This window comes from Crinia signifera, chromosome 8, assembly GCF_055691185.1.
Source record: "Crinia signifera chromosome 8, ASM5569118v1, whole genome shotgun sequence".
Taxonomy (NCBI): domain Eukaryota; kingdom Metazoa; phylum Chordata; class Amphibia; order Anura; family Myobatrachidae; genus Crinia; species Crinia signifera.
Window position 1 is genome coordinate 160577105 of NC_139224.1, and position 25583 is coordinate 160602687.

Genomic DNA, 25583 nt, shown 5'->3' on the forward strand with positions numbered 1-25583 from the left:
CAGTGGCTGCGCGCATGCGCACCGGGGAGAAAACGAAAGACGACGAGAGGAAGAAGCTCTGTGTGTTCCCGACATTGCCGAGATCGATCGTGGAGTCCGCAGTCGTAGAGACGCGGCATCGACACACGGGAAGTCCGGGGGGAGCAGTTTCGCCTCAGCGACCGGCCCCATCTGGGTCTGCCGGGCCCCAGCGTTGTGTTTCGCTACCAACCGCCGGGTAGTCATCGCCCCAGGTCAGTCACTGCTGGCCACCACCCACTGCCCTCGCATTCTCCTCTGCCTCGGACTGGGGTGGTGTTAATGGGGGGGTATTTGGATGAGGGGGGGCCATGGGAGTGACTGTCGCCTCAGCCAATGGGAGCTTTCCGCACGTTTCCCCGGTCAACGCTTCCGGTGTGCGACCAATCAGCTGCGTGTTACTGCCAGGTCCCGCCCCCTCAGCGCCACTTCCGGTCTGTGTTCTAAGCGTCATTATGTTACATATTGACTGTCAGGGCTTGCTGGGACTAGTAATCCATCGGGTGTTGGGAGTGCTCCTCTCTATTCCCTATGGGTTCCTTGCGGTATCTAGGCAGTTCAGGCTGCTGATGTCATATACAGGTGCATCCATTACATGTTCTAATTTAGTGTTTAGGCTTTATATTGTATGTATGTGTTGACTATGCTCTTCCCTGTCTTGGGTATCGCTCTCTGATGTGGTGCTTCTAGCACAGTCTTGTCTGCATATCAGTGCTGAAATACAGGCTGGCATGGGCGCATGTTGTGGCTGTCTGCAGATCATGCATGCTAAGTGCATGGATGGATCACTGTGAAATGGGTAATTGTTTAGTGCAGCGATCGCATGCACTCTACTTGTCTCGTGGGTGTGTCGGTCGACTCCTGTGATCCACTTGAGACTAGGGTGCTGATTTGCGAGGGATCCAGGGATCACTCCTAGCATAGGAAAGGTGTATGTGCTGATGTGTCATATCTAATGGGGACAAAAATGACAGTGGGCAGTGATAGTGCATCTGCGTACAGGCAAAAGGTAATTGGCATAGATGGCTGCATACTTACATTACCATAAGGAATTTAGCAGGTGATGTTGAGGAAATGTGGGTACGAACTACGAACCCAACTGACTCACTGTGTCACAGTGATCTGTCAGAGCCAATGTTTTCCATGCGATTGCATGGCATGGGGCTGCACATAGCTATGGAGCAATGTTGGGGTATTTTCTAATAGATCTGGTCAAATGAAGTCCGCTTATAAAATGCCCTGACATCGCCCGATAATTATTCATAATCTCAGCCTACTCCTCTATTACTGAATGTATCTACAATATCTCAGCAACGCTCCTGATGACATTGCAGAAAGAGCGGCACGCATTAGTCCGGTCAGTGTCATTATTATAAGGGGACAAGTCACCCCCATGTGGATATGTAACGTGTTTATCAATTGTCTCTATTCCGTGACTAATGGTCGTGCTGTAATGTGTATAGTTAAGAGCACTGATTCCAAGATGTGGTTCTCAAGGCACTATGAGGCTGAATACATACTATAAGATTTGTCCAGTCTTTCTGTTTGGAGTGAAATTATAGTAATATATCGGAGAAAATTTACAATCAACCATTTGCTCCCAAATGCCAGAACACTGGCCAAAGTGATCGGTCAGATACATTGGTTTAAGTAACCATTTGTCTGACCGTCCGTTGGTTACATTAGCAGATTTTAGTTCCAACCAGAAAGATTAGGCAGATTGTATTCATACCTGCCAGGAGGGATACAATGGTCGGTTTCTGGACTTCGATTGTAATGATTGCCATCACCTATTTTAAACAGGTTAATTGATAAGGAATGTTATGGAAATCAAAAATTAAGAGGGAAGTCCAGGAACAGAGCACTCTGTCCTTCCTGGAGGAGGTTGGCCGGACCCACCAACATCACCAAAAGGAGCGGGCCTGGCCCAGCCGAAATGATTCCCAGGCATCTAAGGTGGTGCTGGGCTTCCCCTTGCTTCCGGCAGGCATAGGCAGTAGGCTGTTTTAGCATGGCGCTGCTAGAGGTCCAGGAAACATTTTTGCCCTTTAAAAATCGGGCAAGCCGCAGCGCCCCGCTAAAACTGCCAAGCATGAACACTACACTATAAGATTATGGCCAATCTAACTGGTTGGAATGAAAATCTGATCCTTTCTGTCCGTTTTCCTGCTTTCGTGAGTTGGAACGGGTATCTGGAAATGTCTAGGAACAGATTGCAATCAACCAACAGCCAGTTTGAAAATCTTGTAATTTACAGTGTGTAACCAGCTTTATAGTCTGTATCTGATAGTAGTCCAGGTTTTCTGGATATTCATGCTTGTACACAGATTGTATAATCAAGTGGACCGAGGTTCTAATTATGCCACACGAGCTTAAGCATAGATATAGTTAAAACCTGGACTGCTTGGGAGCTTTAAACACTGTGTCTGGGAACCACTGATTCAGAGCATTACTTCATTTTTAGGTAAGACGTGTGTGCATGTGTCTAATGTATTACTGTTACGTTACTTTTTTCTTTACACTTCTATGTTTGGATTTTAGTTCTAGGCAGCTGAAAAGCCCGCTGGGTGATAGACCTCAAGATGGCAGGGGAAAACGACAACCCAAATCCAAGCTCCCGGATCATGACGTTCTATCCAACCATGGAAGAGTTCCGCAACTTCAAGCGGTATATAGCGTACATTGAATCCCAGGGGGCGCACAGAGCCGGACTGGCAAAGGTAAGGACATGGATGTGTATTGTTCAGCATATAACCTATGGTGGCTGCTTGTTAAGTAGAGGACTGCAGCTTACAAATGGGATTATCGTGTACTACTTATCGCTCGCATTAGTCCTTTGAGTCAGCATTGGGTACTTATGTATTATCTGGACTCCCATGTTAAATGTACCCCATTTTTTCATACCCCTACTATCCAACTACGCATGGAGTTGATTTTATATAGTGTGGCGAGCGCAGCGAGCCACCGTGCCCGAAGCGTGGTGAGCGCAGCGAGCCCCGCGGTCTCATAAGAAAAACGTGAGTCCAGATATTACATAAGTACCCAGCATTGTTTCCGCAGTGTAGACGGAGAGGTTTCAGTTATTGCTTCTGTTACATCTGTGCACTATTTCTAGGTGGTTCCTCCCAAGGAATGGAAACCACGGACTTCATACGACGACCTGGATGAGCTTGTGATTCCGGCGCCAATTCAACAAGTGGTGACTGGGCAGTCCGGTCTCTTCACCCAATATAATATACAGAAGAAGCCAATGACTGTCAAAGAGTTCAGACGTATTGCAAACAATGACAAGTAAGTGTTGACAGGAGACTGTATCGAAATCCTGTATAATAGCAGTCTAATGCTGCTTGTCACCTCGATGGTGCACTGTCTGCATTCTGTTCAGACACCGACGCCCACACACCTCACCATAGGAGAACTGGGACCCAGCAGTTCCATCATTTTGAGGAGATGGTGACTAGTGTATCTATAATATGACTCCTATGCAAAATAGGAATCGCTCTGTAGGATTAGTGACTGCAAGTCTTCTAGGTATGTGATGTGGTCTCCTACCTGATTAAACTCCTACAACATTGTGCGATTAGCCCTTATAGCTTATATTTAAGTACATAAAACGACTTGGATATGGTGTCCTTGCAAGTGTTCCCACGTACCCTGTGCCACCAGTGGTTGTTTTTTTTTTTTTACACGTATTTATTTTGGTATAATAAAATACTGTCTGAACACACCAGTGGTTCTCAAACTCTGTCCAGAGGACCCCACACCGTTCACTGTTTTTTTTCAGGTCACCCGACAGGTGCACTCATGACTGACTGACCTAGTTTAAAAGATCCAATTCATTCTATGAGGAGACCTGCAATACATGCACTGTGTGGGGCCCCAAGGACCGACTTTGAGAACCCGTGGACTAGAATTACTACCAGAACTCTGCAGATGGAAGGGTTGGCTGCAGGCAGACCTAGAATGAGTGCGCTGTGCGCTTTCATAGGTTTTCAAACAGACCCAACTAAAAATTGAATCTGGTGTTTGCTGAATGGCTGATTCTAAAGCCCTAACTTGGATTATTTATCTTCAGGTCTACCCCCGCACCCATGCACAGAGCACATGCCCAAGATACTGAGGTTTTCTCCACATGTCCGTATAATGAGACTTGTATGGCGTTGGGGTCTTCCCGCAATCTACTTCCATTCATTGTACAGCTGTACTATGAGCAGCAATACTGTATGGGGGGAGTTCAGTGTTTTGTGTTCCTGCGTCCGACAATGACATTCAGTTGTTGCTCTGTTCGGTCACAAATACCACAGGTGCCCATTTATTTCTGCACCCCACTCCCTTTTTTTTCCCAGAGCTGGCAAAATTTTTCAAAAAGTCTGGCTTTTAGGCAGCTAAACCCGCCCTATTTGGGTGTGAGTGACGCAAACAAAAACTTGGTGCAATTATTTACTTAAGCCCGCACAGAAACCATTTAATGGCCCCCTATATATGTAGGGTTAGTTTTTAAGTCTTGTTTTTGCCGTTCAATTTACCAAGCGCTAACGTCTCTAAGGCGTCATAGTTATTTGTTTTACTGCGTTTTGGTTTAGGGGTCATATCGATTCACGACGAAAAGCGCCAGGAGGAAGTTACTCTAATCAGAGTGCTTCTAACACGACCAGTAGATTTTTGGTCGCACCCTTCCTGAGGTGCGTGCAGAAATCTGACCAAACTAGGGTGGGGATGCTGTTTTGTGCCCTAGCGCACAAACCACATCACCGCGGGGCACTTGAGTCAAACAATGCCGGTACTCGTGACTAAACACAGCGAATACCTGCCTTCTCCGAACTATCAACGCACTGATTTAAATAGCTCCCTCCCAGCGCTATTCTCGTGCAGTGTAGAATTGACCCCTTAGTCTGCAATATGTCTGCCCCCTGTCTGTTGACGACTATGGTTTCTATTCTCCCGCTTGCCGTGGGGACCGCAAAAGACTGGGCGGCCGCTGATTGGCTGAGTTCCCAGCCAATCAGCGCCCGCCAGTCTTTTAAATAGGATTTCTTTCTATTCTCCCGCCGCGACCCCGGTCTCTCTGCTCTGAGTCTGCACTGCACAGCCTGCAGGTACATCTCGTGCCGCTCCCCGGACCACTCCCTGCTCCTGCCGCTCCCCGGACAGGTCCCCACTGCCAGCCTGCTCCTGATGCTCCCCACTCCCTGCCGCTCCCTCCCCCCCTCGGACCGGTCCCCGCTCCCACGGACCGCTAGCTTCCCAGCAGCTCCCCGGATTTTTACATGTGATAAATCGCATCTGATTTATCACATGTAAAAAATGGCACATCAAGTGCCAAATCTTATCAAGCTCAGGGGAAATAGTGTATAGGGGGCCTTAAGTCTCTTTATGATCGGGCTGCTCTGTACAGTAGATCTGTGACCAGACTGTGTTTTGGGTTTGTTTGTTAAACAGGCTGTTGTATTGACTTCTCAGACCAGACATCCATTGTTAGCATCCTACAACTAATAGATTTTAAATGCATTAGATGTGGAGAGTTGATAAAATGCCTTTCCAAGATTCTTCCTGTAGTTACAGTGAGTATAGATGATAGGAGAGTCGTACGCTGGGCCTGATTCACAGTTGACCGCTAAGGAGAGCAATCACAATTTGAGCAAATAGTGAATGACGTATGGCTCATCAACTCAAAATGGCTGGAGCTTGACTGACAGGAAGCCGGCATTTAGGGGGGTGGTAACTGGACGTTTTCTGGGAGTGTCAGAAGAAACGCAGGCGTGCCCAAGCCTTTTCGGGGAAAGGATGTGTGACGTCCGCTCCGGCCTTGATCAGCCGGTCTCAGTCGAGGATGACCTGTAGGGTCAGACTCACATTTGTAGACTGGAGAAACCAGTAGATGGTTCGCGAATTTCGGGTAGATAGCGATCCGCGATAACTTCGCGATTCATTCGTAGATTTGAACAGAGCGTTTTCTCTTTCTGTCCGGGTGGCTGTTATCTACTTGCAGTCCTCTGTGGCTCTGCAGACTCCAGCAATCAGGTCTGAATCAGGCCCATAGTAAGGTGAGATGGCATTTATTTAGTACTGATTCTTTTGGGTATTCCTTATGGTCAGATTTAGTGTAAAATGCTATGTGATCAGGGACGTGTGTAGTGTGGTCTTCCCTACACTGGGAGAATCGCACTATTCCCAGTGCCCTGTGGGATGGATTAGGCTTCCTACCTCCTATATTGCACTGACTGTAGTGTTCATCACTTGAAAGTTGTATTCAGCAATTGTGAATGACCTCTCTGGACCCAAAGCCGTCGCTGGGCAGATACAGTGATGTGCACCACAGTGTCTTTGCCCAAAGCGGCCCGCACGGTGGTACCAGAGGAGGTGCTGCAGCACCGGCCAAAATTCAAATAGGGGAGCCCCACCAACTGCCAGTGAGTCGGTTTTGAATGACAGGTGGTGGCAGTTGCTGGGCCTCCTCTATTTGAATTTTGTAACACTGCTCTGGAGCCTCCCCTGCATTTAACCCTTTAATTCTCTGACCAATGATTGTGTGCTGTCTGCGCAGGTACTGTACTCCCCGCTATATCGACTTTGAAGATCTGGAGCGCAAATACTGGAAGAACCTGACTTTCAATGCCCCGATATATGGAGCAGATGTGAATGGGTCTCTGTATGATAAGGTACTGTAGTGGGGGGATCCCTTTCGCTGATCTGTAGATATGTCAGCAATGTGTTTATTTTTTTTATTTTTTTTTTATTTGATTTTTCTTTCAGTCATTGATGTATGACTTCTTTTTTGACATTTTAGAGATTGTACTCTGCAAAACATGTGTTTTTTTTTTTTTTGTTTTTTTTTGTTTTTTGCGTGGTGATTGGTATGAAAAAGCTGAGTGCAGTAACATTGTGCACCCTGCCATTATATAACGTTCCATGTGTTTGCATGCAGCACGTGGAAGACTGGAACATCGGCCACCTGAACACAATCCTGGATGTGGTGGAGCGGGAGGGCGGGATCACCATAGAGGGAGTGAACACACCATACTTGTATTTTGGCATGTGGAAAACCTCCTTCGCTTGGCACACCGAGGACATGGACTTGTACAGCATCAATTACCTGCACTTTGGCGAACCCAAATCATGGTGAGTTGTACAGGCTGATCCCGATGAACAGCTGCCCCGCGTGTGTTGCCCTTCTACCCTTACTGAGCCCTCCTCTGTCTCTGTAGGTACACCATCCCACCGGAGCATGGCAAGAGGCTGGAGAGACTGGCCAAAGGTATGACTGATGCTTGTTCTGCTTTCCAGAACTGTTGGAGATCATTGCAACCACTGCTATAAACTTTAGTCTGCTGCCCGTGGGCTCTTTGTTTTATCAGTCTCCCATGTTTGCTGATCATCTAGATGGGTTGTTGCTTTGTAGCGGGATATTGGAATGTTGACTTTGATATCGTAGGCTTCCTCTGCCTGTGATATATCTTTTGGTTCCTGGGATGCGTCAGACAGGTTCTATGGTCAGCCATGCACCCTGTTGGTACAGAGTTAGTTTTAGGCCTGTGCTGGCAGCAGCGGTGGTGGCACTGGTGCAGTAGTGGAACCCCTCCCACCTCCAGCAGCACATCCGCCTTGTTTTTAATGCTTTGGAGAAAGACAAAGCTTATTATTATTATTATTATTATTATTATTATTATTATCATCATTTTATTTATAAGGCGCCACAAGTGTTTCGCAGCGCCGCACAAAGGAACAATACAGGGAGACAAAACTTGGCATAACATTGAATAAATAACAAAAATACAGTACAAATAAAGAGCACCACAGTTCAATACACATTACAGCTTAAATATAAGTAGTGAGGACTCAATCAACATACAACTAGAGGCTTGAGGCCAATGATGGAGATGAGTATGCAGACAAAGATGGTCACTGAGTGTTGGAGTATAGGAGAGCTGTGAGTGACATGTGAAGAGAAGTGGGCTTTGACAACAGGAGGGAAGAGGGCCCTGCTGGGAGGAGCTTACAATCTAGTAGGAAGGGGAGACAGATTACAAGAGGTGCAAGCGAGGGGGTGGTAGCTAGATAGCCGGATGTAAACAGGCAAGGGGTCGGAGAACCAGCTAAATAAAAATATTCAGATCAAGTTAATAGAACCCATAGGGAATGAATAAAAAGTCAGATTTGCTGGCGTTGCATGCCTACGCTACCATCCGGCAATGCAGCGTTATAGGCGCCTTGTAGCTGTAACTGCACACACCATCAGTGGATTGAGTCTGTGTAACACAGAGATGTGTAATCTTGCAAAGTGTTCTCTAGTGTAGTATTCTCAAAGTCCCAAGTGGATAATGAGTAATACGCAAATGTAAAATCTTGACTGTTAGCGCACAGATCTGTGTATGGGGCAGGTACAAATGTGCCCTGATAGTGATCACTGCTACTAATACCGCTTTCACAGCGCAACAGCTAACTGTGGCTCACAGGGACCCCGCTTACTGGCGGGTCGCTGATGTCTGCGGCGGCGCGTCATTGGTGGGGAAGGGGAGCAGGCAGTGTTTGGAGCTGACGCTGCCTCCTCCCTATGATGTAAACTGATCCCGGGTCGTGATTACACTGCTCAGCAACCCGGGTAAAACCCTTTCGGTACTCTTTACCTAGAAGGGCGGGCATCGCATGTACTAAAAAATCGCATGCGATGACCGCGATTTCCCATAGGGAACAATGTTAAATGTCCCAATTGACCCGATTTTCCATAGGGAACAATGTTAAATGGCCCACAGAGGCCAAATAGGCACCCTGAAGCGTGAAATGGCCCCCCCAATTGTTAACGCCACCCCACGATCAACGTGAACCCGAAGTGTGGCAAGTGGCAGCGGTACGCGTCCTACGACCTTTTCATACCCCCACTATCCACGTCGGCGTGGAGTTGAGAATAGAAAGTGTGGCGAGCGCACGCGGACACCTTCACAGCTGTCCGGGTCCCCTCGCGGGCTTCACAGCTGACCGCGGGGCTCGCTGCGCTCGCCACACTTTCTATTCTCAACTCCACGCCGACGTGGATAGTGGGGGTATGAAAAGGTCGTAGGACGCGTAACGCCGCCCCACGCGGGCTCGCTGCGCTCGCCGTGCTTCGGGTTGACGTTGATCGTGGGGTGGCGTTAACAATTGGGGGGCCATTTCACACTTCAGGGTGCCTATTTGGCCTCTGTGGGTCATTTAACATTGTTGCCTATGGAAAATCGGGTCAATTGGGCCATTTAACATTGTTGCCTATGGAAAATCGGGTCAATTGGGACATTTAACATTGTTCCCTATGGGAAATCGCGGTCATCGCGTCGGTCGCATCGCATGCGATTTTTTTTTTTTTGGTCACATCCGATGCGACCGACACAATATTTTTTTCCTTACGATGCCCACGATCAAAATCGTGGGCGCCCTTCTAGGTAAAGAGTACCACCCTTTCTTTAGTCCGGGTCAAAATACCAGGTTGCTGGACCTGGGTCTTTCCTTCTATCGCTTTCTGGACCCAGGTTATTTGTGGAGTGAAAGGGGTAGAAGTGTTCAGGAGGTGGCCCTGCTGTAGAGATGTGTATATATTTGCCTTGCACAGAGTTGTGCACATTTAGCCCTGCGCCAGAGCAATTACGGCCCACTTATGTTCAGTTCTGTGTGAGGCCATTGGTGGGGACCGTGACTGAATCAGTTCTGTGTGAGGCCATTGGTGGGGACCGTGACTGAATCAGTTCTGTGTGAGGCCATTGGTGGGGACCGTGACTGAATCAGTTCTGCGTGAGGCCATTGGTGGGGACCGTGACTGAATCGGTTCTGCGTGAGGCCATTGGTGGGGACCGTGACTGAATCAGTTCTGCGTGAGGCCGTTGGTGGGGACTGTGACTGAATCAGTTCTGCGTGAGGCCGTTGGTGGGGACCGTGACTGAATCAGTTCTGCTTGAGGCCGTTGGTGGGGACCGTGACTGTATCGGTTCTGTGTGACAGAAGTAGCGAGTCAGAGGCACCAATCAGCCCCCTCCTGTGAGTGTAGGCACTTTGTACATCACTACACCCTAATGAAGCCTCTGTTTGTATGGAACAGGTTTCTTTCCTGGCAGTGCTCAGAGCTGTGAAGCTTTTCTCCGCCACAAGATGACTGTCATTTCTCCCTTCATCCTCAAGAAGTATGGCATCCCCTTCGACAAGGTAAGCCGTAAGCCCAAGGAGGTGATGTGGTGTAGACTCTGAAATTGGAACACCCCTCCTGGGTCTCCTCATTCTGTGTTTGTGACTCTTACACTGGTTATTGTGGGGTTTGGAGGCACGATGGGTGGGTGATGCGCTTTACAATTGTTCTCCTAATGTTTCAGATCACACAGGAAGCTGGGGAGTTCATGATCACTTTCCCCTATGCGTACCATGCTGGCTTCAATCATGGATTCAACTGTGCGGAGTCCACTAATTTTGCCACTTTACGATGGATTGATTATGGCAAGCAGGCCGTTCTGGTAAGTTACGGCGCACCTTCGTATTGGCAGGTTAAAGGCGTTGTCTACTTTAAAAAAAAAAAAAAAAAAAAAAGGATGGCTTTGGTGTCTATACGAGCTGAAGGAAGTGAAGTAACACCCACCTATTACCTCCCCCTGTAACCTCTTGCACCGTTTTATGAAAAACTTACCTTGTGCCCATTTTATGGCTGCAGTTTGTTGCCCGGGTTGCAGAATGTCCTGTCCCTGTGTGTAGATGATTCTTCAAACCATGTACAGAGGGATCGGGACAGCAAATGATGACACCCCCCTCCGCCCCCAACGGCAACAAGTTTCACCACCCTGTGTACTGCCGTCCGGTTGTACTTGTAGATTCATGCAGAGAATCCCCTTTGTGAATCTGTTCAGGAGACTGACTGTCTGTGTTGCCTTCAGTGTTCCTGCAGGAAAGACATGGTGAAAATCTCTATGGAAGTCTTTGTGCACAAGTTTCAGCCTGAACGGTATAAACTCTGGAAAGCTGGAAAGGACACCTCTGCCATTGACCACTCCCAGCCCACCCCGGAGGCTGCAGAATTTGTAGATGAACAAACAGAGTCCGAACAAAAGAAAAGGTCAGAGACTCTTTATACAAACACTTGTCCCAAATGTAGATATAAGGTAGACTAGGCTGAATCTTGGTTTGTACTACTGGTTTCCCAGTGCGGTTAGAAGTTGAATATATTGGACATCTGGTCTGTCTTGAAACCTTTGTTCAAGGACCTCAGCTGGGATCCATACATCTCTGCTTCTGTATCCCCTTACAATAAGATTTTTCGCCAGACTCCTGTAGAGCAGTGATGTCTGACATGGTTATCTCTCTCGCACTGCATTCTGCTGTCTGACTGACGGGACGTTCTCTCCCCAGTGTGACCAAGCATCGCATTGGAACCAAGCGGCACAGGGTGTGTCTGGAGGTTCCTAAAGAACTGGACCATAACGAAGACTTCAAGAATGAACTGTGCCCTGTCCAATGTGATATGGAGACCTCCTGCATAGAGGAAACCAAAGAGTGCGGCGTGGAAGAAGATATGGAACCAGGTACGTGTCATGTCTCGGATAGGGGATATAAGGCAACAAATGGCTTGAAGTCAGATGGGTGACTAGTCCATTTAGGTGTAATAGAGCATTTCTTACAGTTGTTCTACTAAGGGGGGTATACAATCCCCCACCGCTATTTCCGATGGGGGGGCCCTATTCAATGCTGTCTGCCCCGACAGCATTGAACAGGGGTCTCGGCAGAACAGCCCCGTCTTTACAAGCAGTCTGGCTCCCGGCTGCAGCTTGACGATTTCTGCCCGTTTCTCGTGGCCACGCCCCCTGTTCAGCACTCAGCAGTCGGGACATTGAATCCTGTACCCATAGCTGGAAGAGAACATTATGGAGTTTTTGGTTCATTGGGGCAGATGTATTAAGCCTGATAAAGTGGAAGGTGATAATGCACCATCCAATCAACTCCTAACTCCTATTTTTAAACACTGTTGATTGGCTGGTACGTTATCGCCACTTTATCACTTATCAGGCTTATTACATCTGCCCCATAGCACGTTATGACTCCGGAACAAAGCCGCATTTCTCATTTCAGCTGAATGTCAGACCTTTGTTCTCTTCCCCTTTTTGTTAATAATAATTCCGCCCGTTTGCGTCGCAGGTTCGTCTGGTCAGCAGTTTGAAACCTTGAAGAATGTTGAAAGTTTTGCCATATCTGGAAACGACACTCCGCTCTCTGACCCCGGAAGTCCTTCCAGCAGCTCGGACAGCTCTGCGATGTCCTCTACCTCCTCACAAGACAGCTCTGGGTCATCGGACTCTGACTCGGATGGACAGCAGGAATTTAGCCCTGGAAAGTCCCACAGTGTGCACAGCTACGCCAAGGAGAAGTGTAAAGGAGCCGTGTGGAAGAAGAGCAGCGCCATGGGCAGCGTCACTGAACAAGATCTGGAAGTGGTATGTTCTAATGAGGGATTTTGCTGTGCATGCTGGTTACGTTTTCTGGCCAGGATCTGCATCGGTGGAGGCCTCACTAGCAGGCAAGAGACAGTCGTTCTGAGTAGGCTTCAACTTAGATGGCCGATGCTGGAAACATCGGCATTGGTACAACGGGAGGTGACTGCTCTTACTCAGATACCTACAGCAGCATTAGCATATTCGTTGTGTGTGTGGTCCTTCTCTAATGCTCTTTTTAAGCACTTTGTTTACGAAGCGTTGTGTTGTAAGAACTGGTGACACTTGTGCTTAATATTTAAAAGGGCAATGCTATACCTGTCTAGACCAGAGCAAATATTTTACAACTTGACTATAGAAAAACACTCTGGTTCTAAACTAATAATCCAAATAGGCTAAATTATCTGTTATATAGAAGAAGCCGAACGGCTCAGAGACCATTGCTATATAACCCATGCATGGGCTATCTGTGGCACTAGGCCATGTTCAAAAAGTGACTTTCTTCTGGTTGCAACTAGGGGACACTGCAAACTGGGTTTAGTGGGGAGGTTGAGAAATGGACAAGGAACCTTATCTTAAATGCTCCACCTCCTCCCTCAGAAAGGAGACCACCTCAGTGTTCTAGACCCACATCCTGGCCTGCGGAACCTGGGTCTCTGGTGATTAGACTCTGCCGCAGTAAATTCTAAAGGGGTCTTCTTCTCTAGGCTCCAAATTAGCAGCCTAACCTGGACCAATTGACTCCAGAAAAGGAAGGGTAGTAATAGACTTGGCAATGCCCATCTATTACTTGGGTACCACCCTAGTCTTTATTTCAGGCTTCTACTGGTAAGTAGGTGGCACCCTGGTAAGGAACCTCGTCTGCCCATGTCCGAACAGAAGCTGTTAGTAGTTATTGTAAAAATGTTTGTGGAGAGTTACTGAGCACCAACTTTAGCGATAATACTAATTATACCCCTTTTCCGACATAGACAAATATCCTAGGCTTTTGCCAGAGCACGGCGAGTCAAAAGTTAGAACTTGGTTGACCGTTTCGGGTACTCGTCCCGGGTTATCCCTGGGTTGCGCCTCAAAGGAGCCAATTGGCTTTTTGGGGTTGTTACAGATGACTTCACCAACAGAGGAATGCAGAGGTTGGAATGTAGCAGGTCGGACGTGGCTTATGTGTGGATCTGGTCTGCGGTGTAATGTAAAAGGGGTTCTCCGAGCTGGCAAATGGGTTACGCACTTGGGTCGGAGACGTGTATTTACTGGGGCTTTTGTGAGCTTTACACGGCTGTTTATCTATGCCTTACATCAGGGCTTGACAAATTTCTTTAAAATCTGGGAGCCAGGATGAAAGTGTAGGAGCCAGACAAACCAAAGATGGGGACAGTGCGTGGCGAAGGCGCGCAACAAAAATGTACACCGTAATGCCTATTACACATGTACACACACCCATTACAAATTATACTACCTGCCCATTACACGTTATGCCACACCGTAATACCTACTGTATATCATATTATACCATCCGCCATAATACCCATTACATATACCACATGCTATAATGCCCATTAAGCGGTATCGCAAACCCCATAATGCCTATTACATATTATGCCACATAAGTTACACTTACCTACATGCTCGTTGCTATGGGTTTTTATGCTCTTTGCCAGGCGGTTAACATGGTATGCAAGTGATAATGCACATTGTCATGGGGTTATCCTGGTCTGCCAGGGGTTATGCTCGTTGTCATGGGGTTAACCTGGTCTGCCAGGGCTTAATGATCGTTGTCATGGGGTTAACCTGGTCTGCCAGGGCTTAATGATCGTTGTCATGGGGTCAACCTTGTCTGTCAAGGATTAACCTGGTCTGCCAGGGGTTAATGCTTGTTGTCACGTGGTAATCCTGGTCTGCCAGGGGTTAATGCTTGTTGTCAAGGGGTTATCCTTGTCTGCCAGGGGTTAACTGGTCTGCCAGGGCTTAATGCTCATTGTCATGGGGTTAACTGCTCTGCCAGCTAAATGGAAGCCCCTCATCCACTTTGCCGGTACCATTTGCGGTAACGGCAGCGGCCGGGCAGACAGGTTGTCCCAGTCACGCCGTCCTACAAGCACCCCCGCACAAGAGCAGCACCGCCTCCGCTGCAGCGTGGCTTTCTTAAAACTAGCACCAGATCGTGAGCCCGATCCGACAGCCAATCAGGGGTCAAGCTACTACTGCCGCTCCTGATTGGCTGTTGGCTCGCGATGCCGGCTGCTTGAGTAGTTCAGTTTCTGGAAATAGCCTCGTTGCTGCTGCGGCGGACCTGCTCTAGTCCAGTGAGTCTTCTACAGCGGGGAGGAGGCTGACGACCACTCTGCCCGGCTCTCTGGAAGCGCACCTTGGCCAGATTCTGCTTCCTCAAAAAAAATATCTGGTCGCCAGGAGGCAGAATCTGGTCGCCGTGGCGACCTGGCTCCCGGGGTTTGTTGAGCCCTGCCTTACATTGATTAGATCAGGCATGTCCAACGTTGGCCCTCCAGATGTTTCGCAACATCTGGAGGGCCAACGTTGGACATGCCTGGATTAGATCTAATAAATTGTACATAGTTGGTTAAGCTTATTGTCATCTGATTGATTTCCGGTAGGTGGCAAAGAAACACATGACGTGTCTGCAGGAGAACCACAACGCCAAGAGTCGTAGGCAGCCTCTGTCCAAGCTCCCACGTTACCACCCTCTGGTGATGAAGGACAGTGGCAGTGATGATGGTAAGTGCTGGGTACGGTACGCTTTTGGGGGTGTGCCGGTAGCTCAGGCATCACAGGAGGTATTATTGGCTGGCGATAAGCCCTCAGACCAATCTGTATCCTGCTCCATATTACAGACCAGCCAGACCAACTGCTCGTGGATGAGGAATTTGAAGAGACCGAGGCCTGGGCCAAACCTCTTGTCCAGCTCTGGCAGAACAAACCCTCCAATTTCCAGATGGAGAGAGAATACAATCTAGCGATGTCTAAAGTGCCCCCGCATTGCTCGGTCTGCATGCTCTTCCAGACGTACTATCAGGTGAGGAGGCCGCGGCTAAGGGTGCTGGCGATACATTACATGGTCACATGGACCTTGCTGAGGTGTAGTCTTCTGCAATGTACTGACTGACCTATTGTATATTTTGCATGCATTTCTTTTATTCTGAAGTCTGAGGGAGGAGGACAGAAAAAGCCAGAACAGACCCCCATTGGATTCCACATGAAGACCAAGCCCCTTATCCCAGAGATGTGCTTTACAACCACTGGCAGCAATGCCGAGCTCATTATGTCTGCACCATTCCTCGAGGAAGACGGGACCAGCCTGCTGGTGACCTGTAAATCCTGCAACGTCTGTGTACATACCAGTGAGTCTCATGCCTTGTATAAGCAGCATCTGTGTACATACCAGTGAGTCTCATGCCGTGTATAAGCAGGGATAGCAGAGCAGGGGCTGTGTACTTACCAGTGAGTCTCATACCTTGTATAAGCAGGGATAGCTGAGCAGGCCAGTGAGTCTCATACCTTGTATAAGCAGGGTCTGTATATGTACCAGTGAGTCTCATGCCTTGTATTAGCTGGGATCGGGGAGCAGGGGCTGTGTATTTACCAGTGAGTCTCATACCTTGTATAAGCAGGGTTACCGGAGCAGGGGCTGTGTACGTAGCATTGAGTCTCATATCTTTTATAAGCTGGGATAGCGGAGCAGGGTGTGTGTACGTACCACTGAGTCTCATGCCTTGTATTAGCAGGGATAGTGGAGCAGGGGCTGTGTACTTACCAGTGAGTCTCATGCCTTGTATTAGCAGGGATAGTGGAGCAGGGGCTGTGTACTTACCAGTGACTCTCATACCTTGTATAAGCAGGGATAGCTGAGCAGGCCAGTGAGTCTCATACCTTGTATAAGCAGGGTCTGTATATGTACCAGTGAGTCTCATGTCTTGTATAAGCAGGGATAGCCGAGCAGGGCCTGTGTACTTACCAGTGAGTCTCATACCTTGTATTAGCTGGGATCGGGGAGCAGGGGCTGTGTATTTACCAGTGAGTCTCATACCTTGTATAAGCAGGTATAGCTGAGCAGGCCAGTGAGTCTCATACCTTGTATAAGCAGGGTCTGTATATGTACCAGTGAGTCTCATGTCTGCTATAAGCAGAGATAGCCGAGCAGGGGCTGTGTACTTACCAGTGAGACTCATGCCTTGTATTAGCAGGGATAGCGGAGCAGGGGCTGTGTACTTACCAGTGAGTCTCATACCTTTTTATAAGCTGGGATAGCGGAGCAGGGTGTGTGTACGTACCAGTGAGTCTCATGCCTTGTATTAGCAGGGATAGCGGATCAGGGGCTGTGTACGTACCAGTGAGTCTCATGTCTTGTATAAGCAGGGATAGCAGAGCAGGCCAGTGTACCTACCAGTGAGTCTCATACCTTGTATAAGCAGGGTTACCGGAGCAGGGGCTGTGTACATACCAGTGAGTCTCATGCCTTGTATAAGCAGGGTTACCGGAGCAGGGGCTGTGTACATACCAGTGAGTCTCATGCCTTGTATTCACAGGGATAGCGGAGCAGGGGCTGTGTACGTACCAGTGAGTCTCATACCTTGTATAAGCTGGGATAGCGGAGCAGAAGCTGTGTACGTACCAGTGAGTCTCATGTCTTGTATAAGCAGGGATAGCAGAGCAGGCCAGTGTACCTACCAGTGAGTCTCATACCTTGTATAAACCAGGTTCTATGCCTCCTTTGGTCCAACATAGGACACCTTGGACACACCTGAGCAGTGCAGAGGCGAGGAGGTATATTTTCCCAGAATGTCAAAGATCATTGATTTAAATTTGACCTTAATCGATTTATCATTCAGGGCTAAAACACAAATTTACTGACAGATCCATTTAATATTCATGTTTAGATGTTAGAAATTGTGTGTTTTAGCCCTGGAAATCCAACATTGATTTAAGATTAATTTTAAATGGATCAACATCGACCAAAAAAAAAAAGGTTAAGTGATCACTTGTACCTTGGAAGGGCTGTTATCCTGAAGACGGGGTGGTGACAGCGCTTGCTAGTGCTACGCCCTAATACACTTATTTTATTCTAATGCCTTTTGGTAATTATACCTCTAGATGTGAGGCTTATAACAGCCTCCCCTTTGGCTTGGATATAGCAGTACGTATATTGGTGCTCTCACATATAGGACAGTCAATGGGGGTGGATTTGGGGCACCGGCAATCCTGCTTTCTCCTTACTTGGGTGTTCCCATTTCTAACATTAGGTTGCTATGGAGTGCCCAAAGACAAAGCAGTAGACGGCTGGCTCTGTTCCAGGTGCGAGGAGAACGCCATCACGGAGGTAAGACACCTTTTATATAGATTGGGGCGTCAGTCGTCTGTGCCCTACAATCTCTTGCTAACCTATGTGTGTCCTCCCTAGGACTGCTGCCTCTGTTCCCTGCGTGGCGGAGCCCTGCAGAAGGCCAATGATGACAGGTATCTCCTATATGTGTATTCACTTCTCACATTTCGGGTGGAATCTGATGCCGCCCGAGTTTGGTGGCCGTGTAGGATGCCAGCTGAACTTTTTTAATTGACAATCGCTTACAACACATAGTTTTGCCTAAGTGATTACCCCTTTAAAAAAAAAAATATCTGAGGTCAGTCGGCATCCTGCCCAACCGCCAAACTCGCACGGCATTGCGTTCCGCCCTTAGTCGTTTTCTGCTATGTACTGCTGAATTTAGCTCCCTTAGTCCCTTTCTGTTCTCCGATCCGATTCCCTCCATATGTAATGGTTCTGACCTTTTTGTATTGTAGCTTTTCAGGTAAATGTTATGTTTCCTTTATACTGTCCATCTTCGTAGTACGTTATAATACTGTTGACCATAAGGATCGCGTCCTTCTCTCCTGTGCCTCTTAGGTGGGTGCACGTCATGTGCGCCGTGGCAGTCGCTGAAGCTAAATTCGTGAACATCGCTGAGAGGCGTCCCGTGGACATCAGTAAAATCCCATTGATGAGATTCAGGCTGGTAAGTGCTCACTGCGGCTGCTTTGGCCACCAAGCTGCGGCTGACTAGGGTGATACTGAGCATCGCTAATTCTCTATCTATTCTAGAAATGTGCTTTCTGCAAGAAAAGACGGAAGCGGGTGGCCGGGTGTTGCGTCCAGTGCTCCCACGGGCGCTGCCCCACTTCATTCCATGCCACCTGCGCCCAGGCTGCTGGCGTGATGATGCAGCCGGATGACTGGCCCTTTGTGGTGTTCATAACCTGCTTCAGACATAAGCCCTCCAACAGTGAGGTATATTCCAACACCGAGTATGGTTTAAATTACTGGTGTGTGTGTGTCTGACTGTAAATCAGGGTTATCAGTAATACCTCCTCCTCCTAACTTCAGGGCAAGGACTCTCACCGAGACATTGTACTGGGACAGACTGTGATCAGCAAGCACAAGAATGGGCGCTATTACCAGTGCGAGGTGACAAAGCTAACCAAGGAGACCTTCTACGAGGTCAATTTTGATGATGGCTCCTTTAGTGACAACCTTTATCCAGAGGATATTGTGGTAAGGAGACTGTATTCAGTAGCTGTCCTTCTCATCCGTCCCTGTCCTGTGGAACTTGCACTTATATTCCCAACCACCTGTACCCTAGGGCTAATTACTGTAACATACCAGTATGTTTTTATGGTTGTGTGAGGAACGAGAGCATCCGGTAGCAAGCCACGTGCACTGTGAGAACATACAAACTCTACACAGATGGAGCTGCATTGGAAGTCCAACCATAGACCACAGTGCTGTCAGGCATGGGTTGGGTTTGTTTATTTTTCTTGTAGCACACGGACCCCCCAATAAGTGTACCGTGTCCTCCCGCATAGCTTGCCATGCTTCAGGCAAGGTCCTACTCTTCGCTGACGTTTGCCACAGATTACCGTCCACATAGTCTGTAACTGGCAAAGTATGAAAGTTAAAGCTATGGGGGAAAGACTATGAAAAGCTCACGTCGGCAAGTAGTGGTTGACATGTCAACAATTTTGGATACCGTGAGACCACATTACTGGCCACTACCATACGTGCTGCCATGGTTTCAAAGATTTACTCCATTTACATTGATGCTGCCTTCAAAATAAGAAATGGCATTTCCATGCAGGCGACGCTGGTAACTGATCATGAAGAAATTTAGGTGCTAAAGACCAATTTCTGGCAGAATTCCAAATGCAGATGCGTCAGGGACGGCCATGCTGGAAGAGAGGCTTCTTGCCTGATGTAAAGGCCCCCATACACTATGCAATTTGGTCCCGATTTCACCCGATTCAGATGGATCGGGCAGTGAAATCGGGCCAAATCGCAGGTATAAACACCCGGTCCGACCCAATGCGCGGTCCCGTGTGCATCGGGTCAGAGTCGGGAGGTCGGACAGGCTGCACATAAGATTTGCTAAATCTTATGTGCAGCTGGGCAGGGGACACAGGCGGCGGATGCTGGCGAGGGAGATGGGCAGGGGGAGCCGGAGCAGGGAGCTGTCAATGCTCCGTCCGGTGGAGGGGGGGGGGGGGGGCGGGGGACGCTTCTAGTAGCGCAGAGGCAGCGGACGCTGTGGGGGACACAGGCGGCAGTAACGTAGAGGCAGGCAGGGGGAGCCGGGAGCTGTCGGCACTGGAGAAAAAAAAAAAGCCCATACAATGAATGGGCAGACTGTGATTGGCTGAGCGCTCTCTCAGCCAGTCAGCAATTGGCTGAGAGAGCGCTCAGCCAATCACAGGCCGCTCATTCATTGTATGGGCTTTTTTTTTCTCCAGCACTGACAGCTCCCTCTGCCTGCCTCTACGTTACTGCCGCCTGTGTCCCCTGCAGCGTCCGCTGCCTCGTGGCTACTAGCAGCGCCCCCCAGCCACCTCGCAGCGTCCTCCACCCGCCACCTGGATGTCCCCGGCCCCCCTGCTCCCTCCACCTTGTAGCTCCCCGGGAGTTGCAAATGATACATTGCATGTGATGTATCATTTGCAAAACTTGGCACATCAGTGCCTAATCGTGTGTCCCCCTCCCGGGGAGCTGCAGGGGGAAATCAGGTCCGACTTGTCCTTAGGACAAGTCGGACTAAAGGCCCCCATACACTATGTGATTTTTGTCCGATTTCGGCCCTTTGGGCCGATAAATCGGGAGAAATCGGCCGAAAATCGCATGTGCCTGACATCTGATTTGATCTGATGCGCGGTCCCGTGCGCATCAGATCGGATCAGGGCGTCGGACCTGCTGCACATAAGATATATTGGCATCTGACCCATCATGGGCACATCGTGGGTGCTTTTTAGCACCCACGATGTTTCAGATCCGATATATCATTATGTACAGCTCCAGGTACCTCCTTCCGGTGTGACTGTCGCTGTCCTTCAACCCGTGCAGCAGCAGAAACACGTCACTGGGGGCAGGTGCAACAGGAGTCGACTCAGGACAGGAGCCATAGCAGCAGCAGCAGCAGCAGCTGCACTCAGCGAGTCAGCGTGACAGCGTCCCATCCCATCAACACACACAGTGCATACTTCTCTGGAGCTCAGCCTGAGCTCCGTCCTCCCTGCCCGGCAGAGACAGCAGAGGATTCTAGTAGGTAGGAGGGAGGGATCGAGGAAGCAGCAGAATATTTGTGCTTAGAACGGAACTCCCCCTCTCCTCTGCTCAGTGCTGGAGGTGACGGTGTGGCCAGCAGAGCCCGAGCCACCCCCCCCCCCCCCCCCCTTCCCTCTCCCCTGCTGCTGGAGGTCGGTCAGCGTCCGTGCAGGCAGCAGAGCCCGACACCCTCCCCTCTCCCCTGCTGTAATTACACAGGCATATCAGTATTAGCTACCTGACAGGCAGCAGCATGGACTGTACCCAGTGGGATAGGTGGCAGGACAAACACTACCCCAGTTTACCTGTGCCAGTGTCACATTGGGGCAGTGCTGGACTGGCAGTACTACCCAGTGCCAGCCTGCATTGTCTCAGTGTCTCTGGGGCAGATGTATTATAGCAGTGCTTATCGCGCCGCTATGATACTTCCTGCTTTGCCTCATTAGCGAGGCGAAGCAGGAGGGGAGACCGACAAGATGTATTAACATCTTGTCTGCCAAAGCGGGGGAGCACTAACTCCCCCCTCCGGCGGTGTCCCCTCTTGGAGATAGCGCATCAGTTTACACTGATGCGCTGTCCCCCGGCCGGCTGGACTGCGCGTGTGCGGGTTCTCGCTACTTGCAAGATCCCCAGCATAGCACAGAGCCAACAGCAGGGACAGCGCTGTCCCTGCTGTTGAGATAGGGCTTCGCCAGCCTGTTGCTGGTGCAAAACCAGCAGCGGGCTGAATGGTCAGCAGTGCTGACCGTTCATACATTTGGCCTGCTATCATTTAGATAGCAGAACCGATATGGACAGAGGCGCATAGCGCCCCTGTCATTTACTGCATGCTGGCTCCTTAATACATTGGGGAGATGTGGTATCAGTGCACATAACATGCGCTGATACCCCTTCTCCCTCATATCGATCTTTAATACATCTGCCCCTCTGTACCCAGTGTGCTAGGTGCCAGTCTGCATTGTCCCAGGGACGCTTTAAGGCCCCCATACACTATGCGATTTTGGACCGATTCCACGCGATTTCGGCACTTGGGCCGATAAACCACGTGAAATCGGCTCAAAATCGCATGAGCGCATTGGACATGCTCATCGTACCGGATCAGGCAGTCGGACGTGCAGCATGTGTGATCACGTCCGACCTCCTGCAGTGGGCGGGCAGCAGCGGCTTCAGAGGGAGGCCGCTAATTGGCTAAGAGTGCTCTATCTCAGCCAATCAAAAGCTGGACAGTCATTCGACACATTATTTTAAAGTTGTAATAGCCGCCGCTGCGGCGGTGCACACTGATGATCATTTGAGATCCGCCGCAGCCCGCCCCCACTGCTCTTTACAGGAACCGCTGCTGCCCCCTGCCTGCTCCTCACCGGCACCGCTGCTGCCCGCCCCACTGCTCCTCACCGCCCTGCAGCTCCCCGTTTTTTTTTACATGTGATAAATCGCATGCGATTTATCACATGTAAAAAATTGCACATCAAGGGCCAAATTGTTTGTGAGCCTCCCGGGGAGCTGCCGGGAAGCTTGCAGGAGAATTGGGTCCGAATTGTCCTTAGGACAAGTCGGTCTAATGTATGGGGACATTTAGTCAGTTTGCTTGGTGCCAGCCTGCAATGTCCCATAGACGCTTTAGCCAGTGTGCTAGGTGCCAGCCTGCATTGTCTCGGTGGCACATCCAAATTTGCATCCGATAAATCACATGTGATTTATCTGACGCAAATTGGATGTAAAGAATGGCACATCTAGTGTCAAATTGTATGTAGGCCTCCTGGGAAGCAGCCGGGGAAATTCAAGGGAAATCAGATGCAATTTTACAGGTAAGATAAATCTCATAGTGTATGGGGGCCTTAATGTATGGGGGCCTTTACTTAAATCCTTCAGATACACTCTATGTCAGTTATTAACCTCCTGGTGACCTTTATATTGATCCACTCATTAGTAACAAAGGCCAAGTATTTCATCAGCCAATTGGGTGCTTCCTTTTGGTCTTTTGGAGAAGCGCTTTGGCGTCTTTTTTTTTTTTTGCTTATCTGCTTCTTTGACTATCTTACAGAGCCGCGATTGTCTCAGTCTGGGCCCCCCACACGCTGGCGATATTGTCCAGGTCCGTTGGACGGATGGACTTGTCTATGGCGCCAAGTTTGTTGCATCTCACACGATTCAGATGTACCAGGTGAGAATAAGGCTGTGCCCAATGCCGGGGCGCGTCTCTACTAAAATCTATTAGAAGTAAAAGACAACTCTGGATTGTTGTGGGATATTCGGGGTGTCGCTCACAGAATAGAACATAACTGTAGTGAACACCGTGCGCACGTTGTGTCAGATCCGTAGGCGACATGTCTGTATTACAACCTCCGTATGTAGGAATAATGCTGCAGCCCAGACTCCCTCTCCCCGAAGTTGTGGACAGCGGCACCAAACACGTAGCTTATATAAACATGCATGTTCTACATGTGCTGGCTGGTTCCCCCAGTGATTGGTAGTGTTGTGGTGTATCAGGCACCTGGGTATCACAATCCTTCTAGGCAGGCCTCCAGACTCCTGTGAAACTAGCCAATGGGAGTCTGGGGGCGGACTTCTGCGTGTGATGGTTTATTCTGTGCCCTGGATGCCGAATGGCGCCTAGTGAATGCACCTCCACCAATCCCTGTGGGAACCAGCCAGCACCTAAACATGTAATATATGTCCATCAGCAGACACCCTGAATCAGGCTCATAGTGTTTCCAGAACGTATAACGCCGCCCCTTATTACAAATGTACAAGATCATTTTGGAGTCTTTTAACTATTTTTGTGTTAAGGTGGAGTTTGAAGATGGATCACAGCTACCTGCGAAGAGAGATGACGTCTACACTCTCGATGAGGATTTGCCAAAAAGAGTAAAGACCCGCCTGGTAAGTACATATAAAAAAACGTATTACAAGACAGATTTTCTGTTTACAGTCCCCAGCTCCACTATCTGGGTGGGGCGTTTTGTCCCCTTTCCTCTGCCGCCACCCATTAGAAAATGTTAAATGTCCTTTGATAAATTGCAATGATGTCTTTCTGCATCCAATCTGATCCTCTGTTTCCCTTCCCACCTGCAGTCTGTGGCATCCGACATGCGCTTTACAGAAATCTTCACGGAAAAGGAAGTGAAACAAGAAGTGAAGCGACAAAGGGTCATCAACTCGCGGTATCGAGAGGATTACATCGAGCCAGCTCTTTACCGCGCGATCATGGAGTGAGACTGCAGCATGAGCCCCTCTCTGTGGTTCTAGAGGTGGGGGAGGGGCACAAGACCATTGGCCAATCGTCTCCTGACTTTATCTCCATGACTGGACACTTTTCACTTTTGAATAAAATATGAATTTAACGAATCCCTGGCCTCTCTTGTAACGCATGATGGTAACGGACACCTGGGGGGGGAGGGACCTGTCCTGGCCCCAGCAGTCGGATTTCTTGGACTCCCCCAATATTTCTGAGATCGTGTCGGGAGCTTGCAGGCACCTAAACTACCTTCATAACAGTGTTACCCATGATCTCCTCCTTTTCAGAGATGCAGACTCCTCCTTTTGCGCAGGATCGTCTGTATCAAATATGCCAGGGAGCTTTTGAGCCGAAGTTGAACGACCTTAATATATAGAATTGACCCACTTTTGAGAAACTGCAGTCTCCTTTGTGTTTTACTTCCTTCCAGACCCTGGCTTTGTTTTTTGATAAATTTTGCATTAGAAAGCTGGACTTGGGTTTATTTTTTGTTTTTTATTTTTTTTGTCCTATTTAAACCGAACTGTGGACTTGTGATCGCAGATGGAATGAGGTGCCGGTTTCCTGTTAATGCTTCGTTAATTTCTCCTTTTTGAAGACACGGTTACAATGTATTCGCTATGGACGGGGTAAATATTAGGCCTTTTTTAAGAGTCTACCTCTAACAATCAAGTCTGTTGTGAAATGGTCAATATTTTAAAAAGCTCCAGATGTATTCTCCTGCTATATCTACAGAACTCTTCGGCAGTTTGTCTTCGGAGATACTTTGCCCACAGGCTCGTTCTCTCCTAACGCGGAACCTCACTGCCTTTTTTTAATTTACATCATGGAGCTTCAAACAATTTTGTGTGGGATTAAGATCGTACAGACCTAAACCACTAATTCGGAACTTATCAGCACTCCTGCCTACTGTGAAGAACCGTATAGAATTTTCCCCCAAAAAAATCAGACCAAAAAAATGAATTGTTCTGGCCGACATGGTCATCACGTTACTAATTATTCAGCAAACATATTTAATATACTACCATGGAACCAAGCGGCCTGAATAGTCCTATTTTATAAAGAGAAAATCCCTTTCATCTTAAGATGCTCGTCCTGGAAAGAGTATATTTCTAATCATGTTTGTAGGGGTGGTTTGCTTTGATCCCAGAATGATCGAGGTACAGTAGTCGATGGCTGTTTTCGAATGAATAAGCATTGTGAACATGTATAATACTTCGCAGGTCAACTATATTGTAGTGTCGGATATTGTGAACGCCTCGCTGATGGGTTTTTACAGCTGGGATCTGGATAACTCCAAAAGTAGGAGAGGGGATGG

At 48.7% G+C, this 25583-nt stretch overlaps 1 protein-coding gene across 1 annotated transcript; it reads left to right on the forward strand.

Moving 5' to 3' along the window:
- Positions 1–25571, forward strand: KDM4A (lysine demethylase 4A). Its single transcript, XM_083157568.1, has 22 exons — positions 1–233; positions 2560–2738; positions 3134–3309; positions 6563–6677; positions 6944–7137; positions 7224–7273; positions 10082–10185; positions 10350–10487; positions 10902–11080; positions 11374–11546; positions 12157–12452; positions 15062–15182; positions 15299–15480; positions 15610–15805; positions 17705–17781; positions 17863–17918; positions 18346–18454; positions 18541–18726; positions 18823–18990; positions 23072–23191; positions 23818–23910; positions 24103–25571. The coding sequence occupies exons 2-22, from the start codon at positions 2601–2603 to the stop codon at positions 24241–24243; spliced, it is 3012 nt and encodes a 1003-aa protein (XP_083013694.1). The 5' UTR covers positions 1–233; positions 2560–2600; the 3' UTR covers positions 24244–25571.
- Positions 25572–25583: the final 12 nt, after the last annotated feature.

What these genes read in the sequence shown, in the direction of transcription:
- KDM4A (XM_083157568.1), top strand. Translation starts at nt 2,601, where the DNA reads ATGGCAGGGGAAAACGACAACCCAAATCCAAGCTCCCGGATCATGACG. An exon ending in GGACAGTGGCAGTGATGATG is followed by an intron (nt 15,183 to 15,298) that starts GTAAGTGCTGGG and finishes TCCATATTACAG; the next exon opens with ACCAGCCAGACCAACTGCTC. An exon ending in CAACGTCTGTGTACATACCA is followed by an intron (nt 15,806 to 17,704) that starts GTGAGTCTCATG and finishes TTCTAACATTAG; the next exon opens with GTTGCTATGGAGTGCCCAAA.